The 25,136-nt window shown below is 40.2% G+C and overlaps 1 protein-coding gene across 1 annotated transcript; it reads right to left on the bottom strand.

The window, feature by feature from the left end:
- Positions 1-13,594: 13,594 nt before the first annotated feature.
- lmo1 (LIM domain only 1) lies at positions 13,595-24,571 on the bottom strand. The gene is made up of 4 exons (XM_030766087.1): positions 24,562-24,571; positions 21,604-21,817; positions 16,129-16,254; positions 13,595-13,700 (listed from the first exon to the last, which is right to left on the bottom strand). Exons 2-4 carry the CDS (start codon positions 21,807-21,809, stop codon positions 13,595-13,597), a joined length of 438 nt encoding a protein of 145 aa, XP_030621947.1. The 5' UTR covers positions 21,810-21,817; positions 24,562-24,571.
- Between the last annotated feature and the right edge of the window lie 565 nt (positions 24,572-25,136).

Here is a 25,136-nt window from a genome sequence, read left to right as displayed (position 1 = left end):
TTCAGTATGACAGTTCAGACTGATGTAAGCTGTCACGCTATGTAAGAAAACATGCTTCAAATAAATTTTGTTTTTAAGATGCTTGACAAGTGAGAGAAAAGTCAGGACTCAGTAAGTTCAGAGACCCCCAATGACAAGCTTCATCAAAGCCTGCCTGCACTGTCTGTTGATGTGACTGAAGTGGTCATGATTGAGCCTTTTTTGAAACTGTAGATAAGATCTTTTAATGATTTTCTTTATTCCAGCAAGGAGAACACTGTACTTGCACTGAGCCTCAGAAACTAAAACGGTTATATAAAATACACAAATGAATTAGACAAGGACAGTGGTGCACTGTGAACAAATTGATTCACTTTGCAAGTTGCAACCACTCATCATTTGCCTAACAAGAGCAATCCTGGGTGTATAATGCTTTGATAACTGCTGGATTTAAAAATGTAATGCAGGCAATGCTGTATAAAAAATATTTACATGTATGTACCTATCTATAAATGCTACCAGGCATCAGAGAGTGGTTCTGCACTCATCTGAACTAGCCTAGATTTTTTCAGAGATCTCTGGTCTACAGTAGACTGTTGTACCTAGATGTACTCTTAATCAAAGGTGGAAGTGTTTGGGCAACAGGAGTTCTAGACTCCACCACGTATGAATATTAGTTTTTAAAAATCTAAAACACTTTCATATTCTCTCTCTGATAATTCAGGTGAAATGTGAATTCCTAAATACATGCCAAACTGTCAACTCCTAATGGATTTTATAGCTATTAAACCAGGCCGAGGAGCTAGAGCTACCTTGACAACTTTTCATGCACTTGTTGAATAAAACATCAGTCTCACAGCAGAGGTGAGTGGTTGACAGTGGGTTCGCGTTAGCTGAGATGAAACCAACTCTCTACCAGAGTGCCCAGGAGTTTAGCCTTGATACATTTTACAGCAGTCCGAAACCTGCATTGACAAGTTATCTGTGACCTGTGGAGAGAGCTAAAACAGCCATGGTGAAAATCAATCTTCGTCTCTCCTTTAGCCTTGAATACCAGCAGAGCAAACAAACAGGCCTAAACAATATGATATATACCACATATCAATTACACTAAATGCCTCAGTATCTATACTTCACTGTCTCAGGCACACACTGGTTACAAGGCACACACGCTGTTGTAAGGCGATAATGGCTCACCATTGTTCTCCACCATCTGGAGGACAGATAAGGCTCGCCTGTGCATAGTTGATAATAAGAACAGGCAGAGGAAAAACTGAGTGTTAAACATTTCCTTGGCCCATGAAAAAGGTTCCATTAAGTCCACTGACCCCAATTGAATATTAATGAGCTAATTAACAGATTTATTGTTCTACGCAATTTCTGGAGGGGCAATTTTTTTCAAGTGCTATTATTTTTTCTAATTATTTTTTGCACTTTGTATAATTGAATCTTTGTAGCTGCCAGCATCCCAAGCGTGCCTTGGCAATGAGGAAAAGAATTTGGCCCGTGTTTTTTCTCGTTTAGTTCTCTGCACACTACAACAACAACAAAAACAGCGTTTTCTTCGATGGCAGGATGTTTGTAATTAGGATTTTCTCCGTCTCCTTCATCAACTGTGCTGAAAATTTTCAGCCCCTCCCCCCGCCAAACACACAGAAAAACGTATATGCTCCTTTAAAATAAAAGGTAAAGACAGAAAGGTTTTTGCAGTACAAGCAAGCAGTCAGCAGGGTGACAGTCAACTACATCACATGGAGGACTTCATAGACATTTAAATGAGCATTGACAGCTGGAGCTGACAGATAGCATGATCACCTGAACAGTGCTGCTACTAAGAGCAACAAGGTTGTTATAAAAGTTACCTTGAAAGTGATAAATGTAATTAGGAATATGGACAATTTACACAGAATGTAAAAACAGCCTTCCGCTCTATGGTATCTAAAAAATCTGACCTATATTAAATGTTTACTAGTTATATCACATCACTGTTCAAAGTGTGTTGTCAGTTTTCAAGGTATTAACAGGAGAGATCTTCCTCTGTAGGCAACACCTCTTGAAGATAAGGGTTATATTTATATTAGAGCATATAAACATGTTGTTATTAAACCAATGCGATAGATGTCAATGCAAAATATTCTTGACAAACTCCAGGTATTTTTGCAGTGCATAAATCACTCAGAGAATGAAAGCTATGACACATCATCGAAAAGGCTTGAGCATTGTCTATGACAAGGCCACAGTCTTAAAATGTAATATTTTTATGTGATGTCCATTTTTCAATTTCAGCTTGCTGCTGAATTTCAATTACTGTGCAGAGCCTTTGAAACTGGAGTTTCCACAAACCTCTGACAAGAATACCTCTGTCTGAAAGATGAGATGAAGGGTTTGGGGGGCATTGTGATAACCTTTTGATAACTGCAATATAATTATTATTACATTTTTCTATCTGCAAGTTTACTTAATTCTATTTATGTCTAAAATCCAATTCCATCCAAATAAAAGCATCAATTTCTTTTGGTTACTTCACCAATATAACTTGGAGTAATGAACTCATTTTGCTGTTGTATGGAAATTGTGTCTCATTACAATAATTTTGCCTGATACACCAGCCACCCAATATTAAGAGCAAGGCCCTACAGTCATGGGCTGCGTTATTATGCTATACATCACAAACTACATTAAGCCCATAAAAGCTGTCACCAAAAAGGTTGGAAAGTTTCAGCGCCTGGCCCACTGGGTTAATATATCTCCTCCAAACAGGGACTAGAAATGCATCATCCATATTGCAGCTGCTTACACAAACCAATTTTCTGTTAGTTGGGGATTTCCAAGATTTTGTGTTTTGCCCATTTCAACTTTTTGCCCACGATCAAAAGGGCACAGATGCCTTTCTCATCAAATATACCCATCGACTCATCAACTATTTTAGCCTGAGCTGTGCAGCTCTGTTTTGTAAAATTCAATGCTAAATTCAGGCTCAGTGGGTAATTAGGGAAACCTCATAAGTAAAATGCAGTCAGAACATAGTTAGACCATAGTCAGACTCTGGAATATCAATACAAAGTGATTGGTCTAATGTCAAACAACTTAATCTGTCTCATCAGAAACCTTTTTGTAGAACATATGCCATATAGTCTAAAGTGGGATCTGGTGTTTTTCTTTGCAGTGTTTGCATGGCTTTTCCAAACAGAGTGGATTAAATTTACTTTCACTTAGCTGAGCTCCCCAATGCTAATCATCACTATTACATAGTTGCTTTAAGCCAATGGTTGTAAGATTTAAGCATAAAAACAGATGCCACTCCTTGATTGAGACATAATGTAGCATTGCTTTAATTGCTTCATGTCCAAGTGGCAAGCTGTGTACTTCTTGACAGTTTGTCATAGTTCTTTGGGGAGCATGCAGTGCATCTGCTGTTGATGTAAGATCCCTTGATGGAAGTGTCAATAGATTCAGCCATAATTGCCACAGGACTGCACTGAGAGGGGAGTTTGCTTTCACCTACACAGAGAACCAAAGAGGGTAGCTTGGCTGGCCAGGTTTTGAGACAAAGCAGTAAAGTGCAGTAATTGTTTTGTAAGCTGCATGTCAGCGTGAATGTGTGATATTGAAAGCACTGCTTTCTTTCACGCAGCACTTTTAGCAGTCAAAAGCAATTCCACAATCACCAGACACTTCTTGGGGAGAGTAATCTTTGGTAACAATCAATTACAATATATTCTTTGCTTTTCTGCACTCTAATTGCCCTCAAAACAGATAGAAAAAGATGTCTGGTGGATATATTTTCCTTTTAAACATTGTATAATATGCTCAAGGAACACAGAAACATGCTATGATTGAGTATGGGGAATGGGGGGAGCATATAAAATGGAATGGTAGCTAAGATGGAAATTTCTCAGTAGGAGAAATAAGGATGAAGCAGTTTTTTTCCCATATGATCCTACATTAATCTGTTGTTTATTTTAAAGGCATCTGTTGCAGTTAAGGATAGATTTGCTCTTGGTTTTTTGGTCAAATCTGTATAAAGAGAAAGAAGGACTATTGAATGATGTCTTTCACTCAGAGGCACCATCTATCATGCTGTCACAAACATTATTTTGTTTGTGTCAATGGGAGAAAAGTAGTAATACATTAGACTGCATGTGTATTGGTATATTAATGTGAGTGTGTTACCTAGCTGCCCTAACTGCTATGGAAGCACACCGAGGGGATTGTTCTTTGTGTTCATTTGAGACAGTTTGTCTCTATGCCAAAAGTATGGTTTGTCTCTGTTTTCACCAGTTTCAACTAGTCACAGAGTTCTGGCCCAACTCACCAGTTAATAATAGAAGCTACATCGCAGGCATGTGGAATGCATCAAGCATAAATTATACATCTCCAATATCTCCAACAAACTCTATTAAATTCCATAAATCTGAGGGTCTGTGGCTTGTCCTTAGCTTGTCCCTGCTTGTAACTCATAATCACTGGAAATGTATGTGGATATGCTGAGGTTCTAAACTGAAACCCTTTTAAAAGAGCACATAACTTTATGATATTGAACCAAGAGACAATATCTGAAGAACATAAACCATAGGAGCTAAATGCATTGGCAATGCTTTCACTGACTAGGGACTCAAAGAAAACATAACAAAAGATAGGGATTTAGTACCTCACATTTTGAATTATGGGCTTACCTGAGAATTTGGAATTAGTCCTAAAGACTAACATATGATAGAATGCATCAAAATAACATATTACCACTTTAAAGCTATTGCCACATTATTCCAGTTTGATTATACATGTAGCTTACAAGCTACACTGAGTACCAACTGAAGCCTAATTAATTGTTGCTAGTACAGTTACCAGAAAGCTCATCATTAGTAGCCTACTATACAAGCCAGTTTTGCCTTAATTCTTTATGTCAGCTGGAGTCCAAACACTGGTGGCCTGATTTAAGCTTTTAAGTAATCTTCCAAATGTTGATGATCCAGAGGGCTGTCACAGGAATAGAGGTACACAGTTGGAGAGAACTTGTACTGTTCCTATGTACAGCAAACCGTTACCAGTGCAAACTCACCACTCTTGGAAAGCCTGCAGACTGGCTGCCTGCTCCCACTATTGAACTGAATGGTCCACAGATTACTCCATTATTTCTATATAGCAGCATTCCGGGGTGGACTAAAGGCCCATTATCTGAGTGACTGAGACCATCGGAACTTATTACATGTGTGACCTTTAAAAGCCTTTTGCTGTGATGGATCTCAGGTGAGAATTTACTGGAATCAATTTTTTATCTGAAGGTGCGATGCTCACTGAACGCCCAGTCCTGTGTGAAACATTCACTTATAAGAGAAATCCACCAGTCTGCTGGAGATGGGCAGCATTACAAAGCGGCCCTAATGCTTTTGTGTCCTCTCCTCACAAATTAAAGAGACTTTGAACTGGAGAGCCAGGGGGAGTGCTGAAGTATTGTGCTTAATCAAGATAGAAATACAAAGCCTGAGCACATTCCCCCAAGGTTCACATCAAAAGGTGCATCCCACTTTGTGCGCTATTTAATCAGTTAAAACACAGATGGCATCCTGCCGCAATTAATTAATCATATATGAAGCATCCAGTACCTGCTTGTGGAAAGTATGTCAAAGCTACAGAGATCTAATTTGGATTTGAGTGTAACTGGTCGCTTGTAAAAACTATGAAGTTAAAGTAGTTTCACTTTACTGAGAGTGCTGGATATATTTTATGCTTTGTAAACTGAATTGTGAGGTTGAAGCACTGCATAGCCTTTGAACCTTCTTTTCCCCTGACTGACAGCTCCTTGGCTGACTTTTCTCTAATTAAATAACATTGCTGATGATTGCTGACTTTTTGGTGTATGTGTTGAATTTGATTTTTTTGGCCTCTTATTAAAGACCTGAGGGATATAAAACAGAAGACATGCATATTATGTGTGTGTCTCTACAAAAATGTAAGGCATATCTGCTTCAAAGCAAAATTATTTTATAATTAGCCTTTAAATTTCACTGACGGCTAGAACATCAATGCAAAGCGCCTGTCAGCGGGGTCTGGAATCATGAGTTTGTAGAGTTTTATGTGGAACTACTTTTTTGTTGGAAAATAAACATCACAGATTGGAACTTGAGAAATGTCAACCACTTTAGGATATTCAAAAAGTCTATATTGACCTGTTTTTATCTTATTTATTTATTTATTTTTCTTTTAGGTTTTACTGAAATCTCAGTAATAATGCTGAAACTTTACAGAGGAAATCCCTCCCACATTGAGGACCACTCACTCTTGCTGTTGGGCTTTTAAAGTTTTAGTGAGTGTAGCCTATGACCCTTTAGACTCTGTACTCAGCATGACCTGAATAAGAGTAGAGTAAATGTGTGTGTGTGTGTGTGTGTGTGTGTGTGTGTGTGTGTGTGTGTGTGTGTGTTTATGTGTGTGTGTGTTTATGTGTGGGGCAGGGGGTGGACAGGGTGTCTGCCCCAGGAAGAGACAACAGAGTGGAGTGACTGCCTGTGAGGCCCCTATGCCACTGACTCATGGTTAAATTGGGCAGGATATGCAGGATATGCAACCCAGGTAATCAAACAACTTTGGAAAGCTTCATCACCTTGTAAACGTAATTAAATTCCCAAGAAAGTGGTGTGCTGCATGTTTAAAGGATTATAAAGAAGAAGGGAATGAACGTGGGCATGTGGCCCAGAATGGCTGAGATGGAGAGCAGCTGTGTGGGCTGTGAGGTCTCAGACCTGAGCCTTAAACCTCTGCCTGGCTCTCTACAGGCAGCCTCAGGGTGGCCTGGTCACCTCTCTCCTCACACACACACACACACACACACACACACACACACATGCGTGTATGCTCTACAATACCACAGCCAAGATACCTCACAGTCAGACCTAATGATGTACTATGATTCTTTCTGTCTTCCTTTTTTTTCCTCTGGAGTGTGAGTTCAATAAAGTACATTTACAGAGATCTGGAATTCCTGGGCTGAGCTATGAGCGGGCACATTAGGAGCAGTGATAGAACTGATCCTGCCTGGCTCCAGCGGTCTACAGAGAGAACTGCTCACATCAGCGTCCTCCCATGCTATCTCTCTCTGTCTCTCCACAACTGCCAAGCGCTGGAGGCTAGGAGGGAATATGTACCCTGCAGATGGTGCTGTTTTAAAAAGGATGAGTAAAAGGAACGTGGAAACAGCATACGCTGAACTCTCAGACCAGTTTGCTCTTTTTCAAGTTACCCCTGATATTCTTTTTCTCAATGATATATAAACCGGCAAACACACAATCAGGCCGTGTACCAAAGGGAAAAGAAAATAATTTTCATTCCTTAAAGCTATGTAGCATTTCTGTTTGCCACTTTTGGAACATTCAGGTAGCCTTTAGAACTAAACATCATTTTTTTTCATAGAATTTGAAAATTGATACTGACCTCAGCTTCCGAAAAGAGCCCTGGGGAACTTAAGGGCTGACAAAGAGAAGTGTCTCTGAAAGTGTGGCATGATTGCTTACACTGTTTGTGCATTAGTGAAGTATGGTTGTGGTTAAATGAATCTTGCATCACAGCTCTGCTCAGTAAATCAGAAATAACAGGCAAGCAATTATACAGTCTGCATTTACTCACATGGGCACAGAGAACCATGCAAAAGTGACAGATACTGTGCCGCCACTTTACTGACCATAAGCCGGAATCAGTAGATTTAGCCTGAGCTCTCCCAAATCTTTGCCTAATATTAACCATTAACACTAAATCAAGACTGGCGTAAGATTAGCAGCTGGTGGCATTATGACTTTACTTCCTCAAAAACACACACCTCACACACACTGGCTTGCAAGAATTTCAATGGATGACTGAATGGCATTTCTTATTGAAGCCTCCTTTATAGTTCAAGGCTCACAATGCGGGATTCTGTTTGAGGCTGGGTCAGGGAAAGACTGCATCAGCGCAGAGAGAAACTCAATCAACAGTAATATATACACTGTGCCTGAATCCACTCTCTATACTCAACAAGGTGATTTTCTCTCTCTCTTCCTTTCTTTACGAGTAGAGAAAATTGCTCATCTAATGAAATCCAATTTTATATTTCATTCTGAGAACCACAATAAACAGAGAACAAGCAGTAAATAAGCTTTTCAAAAAGCTGATTACCGAAGCAATTTATTGCCAAGTCCAGGGCCGTGGCAAAGCAAAAATGGGGTGGGAGGTTTAGGGTGGGGGTGGGGAATATGCATTCCAAATCTTTTCTCTCCCCCAGCTTTTTGCCTGCTGTATTATTAGTGGGGCCAGTTTTGTGAGGAGCCAATCTGATCAACTTATTTTAACATATAATGCCCCATCTTCCTCTGAAAACAGCAAAAAAGGTTTTTGATTGAGGTCATCCCTGCATCCATTAGTGCGGTAAATGAAGTGGAATTCAAGGCTCCTCCATTACCAAGGTCTATTTTCATTGTTCAGATCTGTTTTCTACACAACAGAGCCCTCAAACCCAAGGCTGATTGCAATAATGACATTTTCCAGTCACAATAGTACAGATGTTCTCGTCGGAATACACAAAGACCTCAGTGTCCGTAGATAAATAGCCCTCACCTGTCCCTTGGCCCCTCCGCACAAAGGTCTCTTCCCAGCTCTGAGACAAATTGTCTCCCAATTACAGCTGTATCATATTATTCAGTTGAGCTCATTTGCGGGAATACAAAACAATAATTTCATTGTATTGTTTGTCTAGTGGGTCTAGTGATATGGTCCAGCTATTCATGAACATTTTATTATACATTTCATATTTGAGACATTGGATGAACAGATATTTGTCCTCTAGGTTCGGAAGTGCATGATTTTGCCTCGTTGAGTTGACAGCATATATTTTCCTTGAGTTCGGATATTCTTTTCTCTTTTGTGAAACCATTTTGTTTGTCATCAGCATTTTAAATAGTACCCACTAAGCTCTAAACACAGACAGATTGGAAATGAGGAGTAAGTGTCTGCATAATGTTAGTGGAAATAAATTGTGCCAGTAATGCCATAGGAAAAGTGCAATGTGCAGATTATTCACAGTTATATAATGCGGAGGAGAAAACCAGGCGCTTCACATTTTGGTCACTTATCCCTCATTGTAAAGGTCTGTATATTTCATTGCTGGTGCAGCAGCTTAGAGGATACATTTCAAAGCAGCAAATAAAAATTGGCTAAACTTCCAAAATTAGCACTTCAAAGTCAAACATGATTTGCAGCAAAGGGGGGGGTGGGGGGGGGGGGGGGTGGAATGTGCGTGCGTGCGTGCGTGCGTGCGTGCGCGTGTGCGTGTGTGTCTGTGTGGGTGTTCATATGTGTGTGTTGGAGGAGCTGAAGCGCATGCGCATGCATACACAGGGGCTGATGCACAGAACACTGCCCATAGAACTTAAAACCAATTTCTTGTAAATTGATTTCATTTAAGAACATGATCAGAGAAATAGCTAGTCTCTGCTATGGCATGTTTATTCTCAAACGGTATATCTTATTTTCCCTCATGTTTTACTGTAGACATTGCATGTTTAATTTTACTCCCGGATAATCTGTCACGACCATTTCATTTTAAACATCAACAATGAAACAGTCAGACAATTATTTCTGTTTCAAAGCATTAAGTGGACTTTTCTGTCAGCACCTTCTTTGGTGCTCTCAGTGTTTGAAAAATGCACCGTCAGCGTTTGTTTTCAATACCCATAGCAACATGGAATTATCACTTATTTCCTCTCATTTTGGCATAATATTGTCAGAAATTCTGTTGTAAAAGCAAATGATCCTAGCTGGTCAGGAGTGATGAGGCTTGTGTGAAGTGCTTCGGCACTTGTATTTGATTGCTAACTCTCAGAAAGCCAGGAGAGATGACTGAGAAACAGCAGAACTGTTGCATCAGATTGCTTCCATGCATTATATGAGGTAACAACACTGCTATCTGTTCATAAATAATTTGGCTTTATTGTTCAGTGATGTTAAGGGTGATCTGTCCCCCATTAGAGGATATCTCATATGAATAGCAGGTAATTTAGCCAGCAGTATAGAGCTGAGTCAACAGGATTTTGTTTTCACACTATCACAAACGGAGCTGTTCGATTGCTTGTTAACCAGAGTTCATGCTATCATTTTTAACCTGATTACAATAGGAAATAATTGACAATACACTTCTCTTCACATGATCATTGGCATGGAAAGATGGCACCTCCATGAAGGGTTTGGTAATTAAATGCAGTTCCTTGAAATCATAACAATTTAGTCATTGCAGTTTATTTATTTGTTTGAAAGAAGTATAGCACTTAAGAAAAAAATTGCAAAATGGAGAACGTGGAGTAATCAGAAAATGGATAAAAAGTAACTAAAATTGAAATGAACAGTATTTCACTTCTCAAGAACTTCTTTTTAAGGGGCCCTGTAAAAGGTTCTGTGTGTGCTCTCATCACAAGCCTATTGGAGGGTATGGGAATGGCCATCTGAAAATATTCAATCCCTCTTCTACATGTCTTCAGCACTGGACGTATTTGATCGGTGCATGTAAAAAGATGAAGAGGAGTGGAATCTATTTAAGAGCTCTGTGTTTACAGTACATGAACAAGAACCAACACCCATAGTCTGAGACATGAATTAACTCAGCAGACACAGTAACGAGGACCACACTCTACAGAGAAGTGTCACGAAAACATATTTGATGTATGAGAATGAGAATTTTGACTTTTCACTACTTTATATCATTGCAGTCATAGTGGTGTGTGTGTGTGTGTGTGTGTGTGTGTGTGTGTGTGGTGTCTGTGTGTATATGTGTGTGTGTGTATGTATGCACATGTGTTCACGTGTATGAAGCTGCAGCTGCGAATGGAGTGTTGCCTGGTGAGGTCTTTTCCTCATTATTTTTCCAGAAAATGAGCAATCAGCCGTCTTACACAGAGCCTGATTGTCTCCCTCTGTAAATCAATCCAGGAGCTGCAATTAAAAGGTACTCTTATGTGGTGTAATTGCTGTCTTGCTAATCCTTTATTTGCACACCTGCCGATGAGTCTGAATTTTTAATGAATTTCTAATTAATGCACATTGTGCACTTGATTTATTTGTTAGCAAATTATGTTGCTGGTCTGCCCCCTGCTGTAATAAAGGCCCCCAGAATGTCACACCTTGCTCAGAGCCAGGGTACACTCCCATAAGAGGGAATGGAATTGGAGACAGGCTGTTCTGACTTGGGTGTTTGTGTGTGCGTGTGTGTGTGTGTATGTGTGTACTGTGTGATAGGGGAAAAGTCAGCCCACATGTGTTTTCCATGTGCAGTTGTGAATGCCTTGCTCTTGCAGGTGGAAAGTCATTAAATCTTTATGATGATTTGGCAATTGTTCTGTGGCTTTGCAACAATCATGACAGACCGTTACATTTACAGGAAACACAGCTGTAGCCACCCATGTAACTTTGCTCTGGTACTCGGAACAGGCACCTGTGAAAACCTGCATTTTCATTAACATTATACCGGTTGCTAAATGTGTCTGTCCTTAATTTGCATTGGCTTTGCTGGACTTTGGTTAGTTTTGTTACCTTTTGCGCCTGGCCTCAGGAGACGGCGTAACAAGTTCCAGACATAACACACAGTGCATGTGGGACAGAGGCAATATTTCATCTACGGCCAAATGGTCTGACAACACTCAACATGTGAAGTCATCACAGATTGATGGTCCCTGGCACTCAACCACTAACAGAATAACTGACGGACTGAATGTTCTGGGATTTTGAATGTAACTGTAAATGAAAACTTGAAGAGTGATGAGAGCAGACCGCACTCACCAGTTCCAAATTTAGAATTTCTTTTGTGACACTGTGTTCAGATTTCATTTCGTGTTTGGTCTTAATTGCTTGGTTTTCTTTCAAGTTTCAAAATATCTTTGAAAGCTTTTTAGGTGCTTGTAAAACTTTTGCAATGAATAACATGAAAAGATCCATTTAGGAAAACTATGACAAGGAGGTTGCTTTATATTGTGTTCGTTAACCAAGTATTGGACATCCGTAAATGAAATTTCAATATGCTCGAAGACCCCAGCTGATTTCCTCACAATTTCTCCCTCACAATGAATGAAACTAATTGCTTTAAATGGCAGACACTCTGCAAAGCAGATCTCCTGTGGTTCAGAGCTCATAGAAACAAGAATTACCACCAACAGATGAAAATCAAAAGTAATGTGACAAAAGATTGTGTCACCGCAGTAGCAATCCTTTAATTGCTGTGTCTTTGTACATAAAAGCCATTCAATTCCAACGCTTTCAGAAATATCGGAATAACTCTTACAATACCCGTATGGTAATACTTTTATTCCACAGTGTAAGTTGAAGATGAAAGTGGCATTTAAGATTGAAGTTATATGTTTTCATTTACTGTCCTGCTCCACACCAAAACCATCGGAAATATTTCAACGAAATGGACACATAGCAGCTTTGAGTACTTATCTATGGAAGAGCCTTTGTTGAGATAAATATTTTTTATTGACATAAGTCATTGTAATCTCAAGTAGTAGAGGCAGGAAAAAGTTTTTTTATCAGAAGTAAATTTGTCTGGCAGAAATAATTCATTTAGAATTGCCATTATTACCAAAACAGTAATGAACTATTAATCAAGCTGGTCTACACGCTTTCATCATGAGTTGAACTTTAAGTTCACAGTGCATTCATTATGATCCAATTTCTTTGCTGAGAGATTTTATTTCTGAGCCAAATCACATTCATAACCAGATGGCAATTAGCATGGCATGATTCACCAAAAGCAATGCTTTGCTTTTACCCCAAAAGTGAATTGTAATTCCCTCCAGACACCTGCTGACTGTATACAACAACAACATCATGAGTTTTAAGTCATTATTTTATTCCAAATAATACCTCTTAGATTTTATTTTATACAATGTGTCTCTCTCTGTCAGCACTCAGAATTGATTGTGTTTATTTTATTCTGTTTACAAAAGGATTCATTAATGCTTTTGTAGCTTTGCCATTTTAAGAGAATTGGTAATTACATGTTACTACAGGTAAGCCTCCTCAAAGAAACTTTGGTTTTGGGAATCGGAAAACAAAACTCACTATGAACATTTAAGAATCTTTAATTCACACTAGTAATAAAATTGCATTACAATTTCATAAAATAATGTTCCAGTTTATATATACAGAAAAAACAGACTGTACATACCCTCCAAGGAGCTATACCCAAAAGGGAAAGAAAAAAAAAAAAGAAAACCAAAACAAACATCACAGAACATACAGGCAATACAGTGCTCAGCTAAGCAGGCACAACTGTACATCAAAACTTGTAACTGCTCAGTGTTGGGGAGGGAAGGGCAAAAAGTAGTACATTTACAATTAGGTCCTTAGGGACCAATAGGGCTTTTACTGTAAAAAGTATTGCAGGCAAGCAGACAGACGCTCCTCTCTCAGAGTACAGCAGAACATCCATCGCATGTGTGTGTATATGTGCAAAAATATAAGCCTGTGAATGTGTGTGTGTATGTGTGTGTGTGTGTGGGTCTGTGTATGTCTGTGTGTGTGTGTCTGTGTGTGTGTGTGTGTGTGTGTGTGAATGAGCGCACACACATGTGAAGACTGCTGCTGCCACGTTTGAGCCTAGCTATTGAACCTGTGTTTCGAAGCTTCCGTTCAGCTGGCCCTCCTCATAGTCCATCTGACACAGAATCATGTTGTTCTTAAGGAAAAACTTGTCCCCCACACAAAACCTGTAAACAAGCACAAAGACACACTGTTTAACAACGGGGACAGAGGTTTATGCAGGGTTTACGACAACATCTCAGCTGATGTTGCGGAACTTAGCTGCTGTGGAGTGTGACTATTCATATTTGTAATTAAAGCCCAATGCATAGACCATCCTCTCACATAAACTTACGTCCAGTGAGAGCAAAGTCCCATGCTCGAATCTGGCGAAAGCATTACACAAGTTTCCAAGGAGTCTTTACTGCTGGACAGGGCATTGAACTACTTGTTGAGAAAACACCCAGTGTGTGTTCCTAACATCCCTCTACATTTCTTACCAATTGAAGAAAAAACTTCTGTGCTTGGATTACATTTTTGCATGCAAATGTTTACATATGAAAACTCATAACGCTGATCAGACAATGGAGGGAGGAAAACACTGGTTTTACCCGTGGTTATGATGCTTATCAATAAGGGCATGGTTGGGAATGTTGAGATTTGAGTAGGGCTGACAGTACCAACAAATGGCAGGACAAGGCTAATCTCTGTTTGCCTATCTTCAGACAAAGTAGCTACTGGCAACTTTAGATGCACCAGGTACAGACCAAAGCTCCAACAACTGACTACAAATGGACACAAAGGCAAAATGCTCTAGGACCAAACAAAACACATTCTATTATTTTAAATTTTCCTTTAAAATTTTTCCTGAATGCTATGTTTTGGCTTTAAGCTAAATTTTCTATTTTGTGTGTAAAAATGCACTGACTATCATTTTGTAAGCAGGCAAGAACATGTCAAATTATAACTTTGACTTTTGGTCAAAGTGATTCAGTTGACACAAACTATTCTCTGTCTTCTCTTCTGGTCACCAAATAATACATCTGCTAATGACAATGCTAGCATGTTAAACTAGAAAAATGAGTTAAGTGCCATACTCCCTAATGTTTACAGTTTTAACAATATATGGAAATTATTCTCGGCATTTTCTCTACAGGATACTGCCCTCAGCACACATAGAAAACTTTGATACAATATAAGTACCCCTAGTGTTATTTGCTTGTAAACTAACTGATGTTTTGCTTGACCCTGTTTTCTCATGACATCATACATGACAGGATATTGTCCTTATATGTATCTGTTCACATCCAGGAGAGCTTGTGTTTGAATTTGCAAAAGAGCAAACCAGGTGATTTATGAAAAAAAAGTTAGGAAACTCTTCAGCTCTATATTTGGCTGACAGGACAGCATTTTTCAGTTTTTTGCATCTTTTTGCACATAGTACATATGCTCTTCTAAAATGGTGATGACGAAATAATGAAAGATAAATTACCTAATAGAGAGTACAGAATCAGCCTAACTAGTCTACACTGTTGCATGAGGTGTTTTTCCCCCATAGAGAACTTGATGGTACTGATGCCACTGGACTGTCATCAGTAACTTATAAACATTTACTCATATTTTTCTCATCAAATTTTGTCACAAGATAATTGATCAGTGTATCAGTTCTCTAAGTTCTTTGATAAAACTTGTATATCCTGATTTTCTCCATGTCCTTTGTATCGTAGAAATCATTTCACTGGCAACAAGTTGATTTTTTTTCCTTTTAGTTGGTATAAACTTTTCATAACCTTTTGATCTGTCCAAAGAGAAGAACTGCACAATTACACAGAAATAAAAAGATGTTAATATGTGCATGTATTTTTTTAATCTTTACATATCAGAAACAGGAACTCATGTGCTACACGCCACCCAGTAAGTCTGGATTGCATCTACATGCCAGTGTAAAGGAGGCATAACATCAGAAGTTGTTTCTCCTGAACTAGATTCAATAGCTTAGCCTGTCAAAAAGGAAAAATCCATTTATCTGGTTTTTACTTTTTTCACTCTATGGCATGTAGGCATAGATCTCAAGGACTTTAGGAATGACACATTTAAGCGCCACTGGGAAGCAGCAGGTCACACTCTGGGGCGTTTAAAGCACTGTCACACTCTTGTGACTCTTTGGAACATTTTGAAGAATGATTCTCTGAAAACTTCAATCTGTTTGCTGTTTCCAACGACTAGAGACACATAAAGGTATGGACAGTTCAATTGTGAAGAGCTCAAATGTGGTAGAGATACCAGCCTTATATTACCACCCTCGTATCACCTACACAAACAAGAATATAACTAACACATGGAGAATTAGGTGACAATAAAAATTAATTAAATTAATAAAAATGAATTAAAAGATCTTAACTTATTTAGAATAAATTAATGTGCAAACAGATGCAGGCACAGAGTTTACAGTTATTAAGAGAGATTCATGCTGTAAATTACATGCATGACAGAGCCACTGGAATTCAACTCTGAATTTTTGGATGCCCTCTATTTGAGTCAATGGCCCTTTCAGTCTGTCCTTATGGATATGAAAAAGGCAATCTTCCCATCCAGTTGTGATCTCTCTCTCCTTACCTCTGGTTACAAAGCTGACAGGCAAAACAGTCCAAATGGTAAACATTATCTCTGGCCCTCATCACCATTTCAAAGGCTGGGATCAGTTTACTGCAGGCTGCACAGTTCCCTGTCGTACCAAAGAGCCTGCAAAGAGAACAGAGAAGTAAATTTACGCAATCTACCTTCTTTAGCCTTGATGCACCACCAACAAAAGAAAGGAGGAAGAAAGAAAAAAAAGAACAAAATCTCAGTACATCTAATGCAACACACAAATCTAGCTTGGCATACACGTGGTATTTTTTGTTAATGAGGGTACAAACCTAGATGTTAATTCTTTGCTAATGATCTAATTAAAATGATCACATGGTTCTAATCCCCTTCTTCAAAGACTTTCTGCTTGCACATTGCAAAAGCAATGAAAACAGGTCTGAAGCAAGCAATTGAACTGTTGAAAGTTTTCTTCTTTAAATTCAGAGTAACTAATGAGACTTTGCTCCAACCAAAGCCAGCTGGATTTTACACAAGAGGCCAAATTCTATAATGTAGTCAAAAGTTCAAAAGATTCTGGTTGCAAGGATACTGCCTCTATCCTCCTCTTTTCTCTACCCTCCTCTTTTGCTCCAGAGCAAAGAAAGCCTGCAAAAGCGAAGGAGAACCGTAACCTTGGAGAAGTAACTAGATGTTCGCCGGTGCACAGAACAGACACACAACTCAAATTTCATAGCTGTTTGTTTAAGCTTATTAGATAGGAGTCAAACAATCAAGGTCACAAATAGAACAAGAAGCAGTGGTGCAGATCTCTTTCTCCTCCAATCCCCCTGTCAGATTTACATTTTCATTTTCCAAGTGCCTGCCCCTATGTTTAATTTGGAGATTCTGAATCACAGATAGACTTATATATTCTGGTGGAACCAAAATGCAATGCAGAAAGGAAAAAAAGCTGGGATCAGGCAGCAGGAGACTGCCGGGGCTGACAGTATGTTAAACACTTTCTTAAAGTTGTGGCCTCGGATGGGAGAAGAGTCAAAAGTTGTTCTTGCTCCTCCACATTAGTTTCTCTCTGTTGCTCTCTCCTTGTCATAGACAGCATTTTTCTGGCAGACCCTGCTTTTAATTAGAGCACCCAGCCCCAGTGGAACTACATGATACAGTATGAGAGAGGATGTTGTTATAGCATTTAGAGAAGGTGTTAAAAAGGGGGTGTCCTGTTCCCGTAAAATGAGTTTAGGTAGATCTACAGTACACTCCTGCTTTTTTACTCATTATTACCATATTTAAGGTACTTTTATCCTCAGCAGTCGCATAATTCTATTACATTTTCAGTCCCTTATTTCAAGTATGATTTTACATGAATGTCTCTATTTTGTCCCACAGATTGCCTGGATATTTACATTGGCGTGTCACTGATGTGATTTTATTGACTCTAACTTGAGCTCTATCTGAATGAAGATACAGAGACTCTGTTCCTATCCACTTACGGCTTCTGTTTGTCAGGTACAGTATGGACTACAGGGGAAAGCACTCCTCTGTCATCTCAGCACGGAAACCTGTTTGGCCCTGAATGGCTCGAGTGTCACACTGAAGCATAGCAGACCTCTGGGGACATGTCAGGACCACGAGGCCATTATGTGCACCACAGCGTTGCACTGTGTAAAGATGTCAACTTGTAGGTCTGGCAGGTTGGAGGAAGTCATTGTGTCAGTACTTTTGAGAAGTTATCTAGTGGTTAGGTGGGTGTCTGTCAGACAGGCGATGTAGTCCTAATGACAGACACACACACACAGTGTGCATGCAGAAAGGTAGTACCAGAGGAGATGCAAGCCCATGTCTAAATTACTAAAACCTCAGGCAGTGTTTCTCACTGGCAGTCATGGCAGCCAACTTAACAGGGCATTTTAATTCTAGTCTTACAAACCTGATTCAACTTGCCTGCTAATCACTAAACTCTTGATTAACTGATTCAAGAATGTTAGTCCTGGGGTAGGTCAAAAGTGTTATGTCCCTAAAGCTGAGGCTGAAAAGCTCTGCTCATAGACGCTGTCTCAAATTACATTTCATGTTGCTAAGGAGAGCCTATCTGTGTGTCAAGCAAAGCATTCACTGACCTTTGCTTCACCTTCTCACACAACTCAGGAGAATTGGGTCACCATCTATCCCAAAGAAATGTTGGCCATTTCTCATTCTGAATGTCCAGTTTGTAGTTAGAACTTGCTTGAATAGGTGAAATGTTTTAAGAGGAAATCTTGGTTTTCCATTGTAAATCAGTTTCGGGGAGAAATGGTCTTACGTTAAAAGACTTGTTATGAGTTTGTGAGAAATTCAGTGACCTCATGATCGGCAAAAATAAACCCAAGCTTTTCTGAGAACTGAAGGCACTTCACAACTCTACTTTATAGCACATACTGCAGTCAGCTGTGTGTTTTTGTAAAGAAGTCATTGGTTTAATTGGAGGTTTAGCAGCGCAGAAACAGCCCAATTCAAATGGAAATGGTAATGGTTAGAATTAAGTGAATTAGAGGGTTACAGACACTCTTTTGGAAGGTCATTCACAAACAGTGAAACACAAAGGCATGTATTTTGAGGCTGTATAATTTAAGATAAAGTGAATTTGACCATTTTATCACCAAGGTCATGTCATGCGACTTTCTAATGAATGAGCTAAAGGGCTTCTGTGGCTGAAATATTTTTCAAAGCTCGTTATTTTTGATGTTTTCAGAGATCTTGTTAAGTTAAAGGTATATTTTGGTTGCGTTAATTAAAACGGATATTTTTGTCAGTGTAGTCAACCATTATTCATTGTTTCCTAAGAGACAAAAAGAAAGAGTTTTCCTTTCTTAATGAAAGGTGCAGATGATCTTAGTATTCATAAGAGATGTGTCCTTCTTCAAGTCTTGCAGTCAAGCTTGAGAAAAAATTCATTTCTCCAATGTACAATCCACCTTAAGGATATAAACAGTAGGTACATGCGTGTGTTTAATCTTGTCTGTGTTTAACTAAACTGTGAGGTATTAAAGCTGAAGCCCCTGCTCATTGTCCTGTTTATCAGTTATGCTGTGGTTCCAGTAGCTCTTTCGAGACAGGTGTTCTCTTTAGTCGTTTGAACAAGCAACTCTAGGAACTTCAAACTCCTCTGAAGTCTGCATCAGCTTTAGGCCTTTAATGTTTCTCTGCGATTGAGTTCAAGCTTTTCATGTCTTCTACTTGTGTACACAGTGCTTTGAGTTTTTCCACTGCTGGTGTATAATTGGTCAGATTTCAGAGAACACACACAATGTATGAGTGTGTAAGCATTGTAGTTTTGTAATCAAAGTCAGCTGAATGAAGCCGCAGCCTCTAATGTTTGTGGAAATTCATGTGGAAATTAAAAAAAAAATTCTAAAGATTTTCCTGCCATAACCAAATGGATGTATGGACTCCCTGCAACAGCCCAAACCCTCACTGAAAGTTCTGTCATTGTTCATTATACCTCTATTTTGGCTCTTCATCATTTTAGCTGGTTGAGAAAAATACTCATTTTTCAATTAAACCAGTTCTTTTTACTAAAAAGTTATGACTATGACTGCTATGTCCCCTTCAATATATGCAATAACTTTCAAAGTAAAATGATTCCAGGCCTGAGGTTCATGTAATCTAAAGCTTGAACGCTCTAGTGATGTCACTATATTCTTAGCCAGTGAAGAAAAAAAAAAAAAACCAAGAGAACTAATTAATCCATTGTTCTGTGTGCTAATGAAAGAGTGTGGCCAAACTGCTAATAGAGCCTGCGTTTCCTAATGGAAAAGATGTGAATGTCAAGTGCAGTGGGAAAGTTCTGACGTTAGCTGTTGGAGACATAAGCTGGCTGGAGCGGGGCTGTTTGTGGTGTGGCGGCAGGGGGGTTTGGGAGGGGAGCACGTTCATTATGTTGCCGGTGCTCCTGAAGGACAAATGCAGACGGAGCTGTTCTCATAATTAATGTGCTCATGGCAGGGCTCCAAAACCACAGAAATAAAGGAAGTGCGTTTGATCAACCCGCCTGTCTTTAATGAACTGCCTCTCTGTATGGGAGGCTAATTCTGGGTGAGGATTCAACTTCATTACAGAAGGTGAGCAGACAGATTTCTCTCAGAGCGCAGGCTGGGGAGAGGGGCTGCCTGTGTAGTCTGCCTCACCTACTTTTAAACCTTGAGCTCCAAATGCTGCCTCTTTTCAGTATAAGAGGGAAAGTTTTTAATTTGTTCCATAATAGAATTCATCTCATGCATCTCTAGCTATTAAGTGGCACACATTTGTCTCAAGCTGAAGAGCAGATGAGTGGGCTAGATTTCATTAGGCCATCAGGGCCTTAGTAAAAAAAAAAAACAGAAAACCCATCTCACACTCTCTCTCTCTCTCTCTCTCTCTCTCTCTCTCTCTCTCTTTCTCTGCACAGCCACTCTCTTTGAAGGGATCTTTCTTCAGAGATGTTAAAGTCAGCTGTGTCAGTCTTTCACAGTCACTGTCATAAGACCACCATCATAATTGAAGTGCTGATATCGACTATGAGGGCATCTTCTTTTTAACTGGAGTGAATGTAAATCTGATGAAGCTAGAGCTGCTCTTTGTAAGAGGTCATATATAATCATGTCAAAAGTGCCATGCTCAGCCTAATAATTTTGCTTTTTCTTGTCATTATCCACATTTTTATTATTACCTCATCTGCCCCATCTGGTCATAGCGGGGCCCAAGCTGAGCCTTAGAGCTGCTCTCTCTCTACATTTTAACAGCATTAACTAGGGCAGGGTGGTGATGGATGGTAATGGTTCCTCTCCGAGCCCATCCCTCCTCTCGCACTCTGGGTGAGGCCCCGTACAGTACCGGATCAGGCAGGGGCCATCGGCCTCCCAAGCCCCCAGGGCATCGGCTCATGGATGAATGGTTGGATCTTACTGGGAAACCCCAGGGACCACAACTTAACGCCCAGGAAATAATCATGTTTAATTTAGCAAGCAGATGGCTGGGAGACAGGAGGCAAAATAGTGCCTAGGACCTGGAGGTTGACACCGTGCTGCCTGGGGTGTGCTCACACTCCGTTCACCAGCCACTAAAACCCGCGCCGTGCTTCAAGTAGAGTGTGTCGTGTTCGTGTAAACACAGTGGAAATATTAACAAATTAAACATAAACAAACATTACATGCCACTTGAAGTTTTTTTTTTTTTCTCCTCCCCTTTCCAAGAATTTGGGCTCGGTTGACATGCATTGAGTCTACATTAGTATGCAGTGCCGAGGAGAGAACAAGCTCTTGATCTTTAGAAACAGCCTCAAAGAAAATGTATTCTAAAAGCTGTGGAATTAGCACATTAAAACCCCCGACCCCACAGTAAGAGGAGTACGTGAAGGATGGAGCGAGCGAACTCCGATAAAGGAGTGGCATCCGACGGCCGTTAGATGGCTCTACTTTTTGAATGTCATGGGACCCGGGGTGTAAAGGGCCTCCCCCGTTTGGTCACGCCGATGTCTGGCCTCACTCTTACCTCAGGTAGTCTCTGCGACACAGGATGAGGTTGGCTTTTGTGTAGAGGGTGGAGCCCACCTCCCCCAGGCGACAGTCACAGCAGGCACATTTTAGACAGTCCTCGTGCCAGTATTTGTCCAGGGCCTTGAGCAGGTAGCGGTCTTTAATCTTACGATTGCAGCCAGCGCACCCCTTCTGTTTCCCTTTGGGCTGGACGGAGAGCATCGGCACACCTGTAGCGATAAGGAGACAAACGGTCTGGCATGATTTACAGCCCAAGTACACCAGTGACTTTTCATGTTCTCTATTTGATAAGGATGGCGCCTCTGGAGCTGGCGGAGTCTTGCGGAGGCCACGGCGCTCTGTTCCTGTTTCATATGCATTAACATGAACGCTCTTCCGCACAGATAGGCACGCGGGTCACTTTGGACTACGTTCACCCTCACCTCCCCCGCTTCAAGAACAGATGTTACATTCAGGATGAAACAAACACGGAGGAGGGGTTCAAACGCATCTCTCGTGTTCAGATGCTTAGAACAACCCGCATTTAAATGCCTCACTGAGGTATTTATGTCCTGTACTAGGTTAGTCACTATGCTATTTCATCAAACCTTGCAGCACTGAGCTGTCCACAATGCTAAAAGCCCCCTCATGGGCTTTGTTTGGTATAGATTAACATTAACCTTTTAAAATGCTGTCGACCACAAGAAGTCTGCACTAAGCCCCTCATGAGATATGTTATGGCCTAAGTGCCTAACAGAACACACTCTGCTCTGTGCACTACCGCCCTTTCTCCTTGTACACTTATCTATACTCATGTGTCTACAACGAGCCAGCAGAGTAACCAAACCTGCAAATTGCCCTGCTGTCATGCAGTCTCCCCTTTAAGTGTGCCTTTTAGCCTCCTAAAGGACAAATAAAGTCCATTTAATAACTGCACTAAACACTAATAGTCTATCTATGGTTGACATTTGTGTTTGGACTAAAAGCCACCCTCAGGCCACTGCTGGTAACACTGGCACTCGGCACCCCTCTGCCGCACTAACAGGTCTGCCACAGCTGAAAGCACAGGACAACAGCTCTTAAGACACTCTCTCACACACTGAGCTATTGATCCATCTAATAGAACACACGGCAGCCACCACTCGCCTCTCTGCTTTCAAAACACATTTCTCTCAAAAAGCTGCTGTGCTTAGTCCCCGGGAGCTCTGCCATTGCCCTGGACTGCACAGCCATTAAAAGCCCAGTCCCAGATAGAGACAGACCTATCTGGATATGCCAGGGCTTTATTCAAACATTATCCATTTTCCAATTACATTACACGGCATGCGATTTGAATTCACTTGAGGTCACCAGTTCATTTATTTACTCATTTGCTTTCCTATGTTTTTTGGAAATTATGCTGGTGTTGGTGTATTTGTGGAGATGACTGATTCTGTGATAACATCAGGGTGCAGGAGTCACAGACAGAGCTGCCTAAATGCATCTCTACTCAATGGTTTGAGTGTATGGTAACAGTGTTTACACGATAAGCAGTCCTATGCCAGTGGCCAGACAGTCTATCGACCTATACTTCTCATTTTTTTCTCTGCCAAAGACACTTTAAATAACTTGCCAAAAAATAAAAAAAAACAAACTTCAAAGCAATTTCTCACATTGTACTTTGTTCCTCTGATTATCGAAACAGATTTTACTCTCTCTTCCTCTCTCTCGCCTACACTCGCACTCTCTGACACATATGCTCATACGCAAAATTTATTGGATCCAGATTTGTTCTATAACTTTGGACAATCCACACATCAGTAATACCATGAATGTAATATAATTAGCATTTCCCCCTTTAAAACCACAGAAAAGAGGGAGAGAGGGCTTGTTAGTTAAATTTATAGCTTGGATGTGAATAAGAGCTCTGGTGGTATTCAGCCATCCTATTTCTTTATCAGAAGTGGAAGGGAGGCTAATTGGTCCAGCACTGCTGATGGGAGCCATCAATTAGTTTTTCTGCCTGCCCTCCAGCTCCCTCACCTCCTCCTGCCCCTCAAACGGGCCCCTTGAAGCCAGCATATTAGGATCACAAAACTCGCTATAAATACCAATGTTCGGTGTAAATGAAGCTAAAAAGCTTCAAATTGAAGCCACACTAGCTAAGGGCGGTCTTTCCTCTACCTGCATTTCATGGCTTGTTAGAGGATCTCTCTGCAGGTACGCCAGCTGAGCTCCCCTGTCAGGCAGCTACAGAACTAAAAACAGTCTTAATGAGGAGAGAGTATGCCAGCCTGTGCAAATGTGTGTGTGTGTGTGCATGCGTATATACATACTTGTGTATGTGTGTGTGTGTGTGTGTGTGCGCGCGTGTATCTGTGAGAAGGGGAATCAGGCTCTGTTCATTTCCCTGAGGGATCGGGCAAAATCTCTAATTTGCCTTTTATGACAGCTAATTAGTTATTCTATTCAAAATCTTTGCTTTAAATAAGAGAACTAATTATACACAAAGGTCGCCCCCCCACCTCAAGAGGACTACACGTAATTGGTTTAGACCCCCCACCTCCGCATACTATCCACCCACCCTTTAACAATTTTTATGTGTGTTTTACAGAGAGGTTGCAAAAGGGACCTTGTCCATTTCTCTGAATTGCTTGAACATCACCTGTACAGTCACCTTAAAACATTTCTCAGGATTAATCACCGGTGTGAAGAAAATTTACAGAAAATGTGAATTTGCAGAGACCAAAAGATCGCGTTTGAATGGATGACAGTTCTTCTCTAACCCAGATTTGAGATTTCTCTCCCCTCACTCAATTTCTTCAGGCCTGATGAATGGGCAGAGTCAACACGAGGAGAGCAAATTATGACTAATCATCTCATTTAAACTGTCTTTACAACACATATACTTAAATATCAATATTTTAAAACACATTCCACACAAAAAGCAATGTCAGAATAAATTGTTATATTGAAGATGTTTTTAAGAGTGCACCTGTCACTACTCTTTGTGCCATGTGAAATCTCCTAGTTGTACAGCACCTCCCCATCCTGTTGCCTAGCAGAACAAAAGTAACATTATAAAAGGAAGCGCCTACCGTAGAGGCAGCTTCCACTTAATCCAATCCATTTAACAGATACAAGTGCTAGTGACCTTCCTGTGTCATTCAGTGTCACAAAAAGCATATCCCAGTTGGCCACGATTCATATTCCAACAGTGAATGCATTTTTCCTTTAAGAGAGGCTTTCGCATTGCCAAACAACCTCCAAGAAGAAAGAATCCTTTGCCATTAATACTTCGAGTATAGCCTGTCATCCTCCTCTTTTCCACCCTCTTCCTCTCTAAAGACCTTATCTCTTTAGAATATGTACAGTTACATTTTTTGCATTTGAAACTGTCAGACCATGTACTTTCCATTATAGAGATAGGATCCCATTTATGTGTAGGCCCATTTCAAGTTCCATTTTACAGCTATCAAAAAATCAAATCAATGTGGTACCCTTTTGATGTATTTAAGGTTTAGTAGAGGCAAAAAAAAAAAAAAAAAAAGAACTGCTCTACGGACTTGA

This window comes from Chanos chanos, chromosome 2 (genome assembly GCF_902362185.1).
Source record: "Chanos chanos chromosome 2, fChaCha1.1, whole genome shotgun sequence".
Classification (NCBI taxonomy): Eukaryota; Metazoa; Chordata; class Actinopteri; order Gonorynchiformes; family Chanidae; genus Chanos; species Chanos chanos.
Note: the sequence above shows the minus strand (reverse complement) of the source record. Positions and strands in the feature narration are given on the sequence as shown.

Excerpts from the sequence above, each read along its gene's own strand:
- lmo1 (XM_030766087.1), bottom strand. The coding sequence starts at position 21,809 with ATGCTCTCCGTCCAGCCCAAAGGGAAACAGAAGGGGTGCGCTGGCTGC. Across the intron at positions 16,255-21,603 it reads TGTCGCAGAGACTACCTGAG|GCTCTTTGGTACGACAGGGA; the intron begins GTAAGAGTGAGG and ends TTCTCTTTGCAG. Across the intron at positions 13,701-16,128 it reads TGTCAGCTTTGTAACCAGAG|GTTTTGTGTGGGGGACAAGT; the intron begins GTAAGGAGAGAG and ends GCTTGTTTACAG.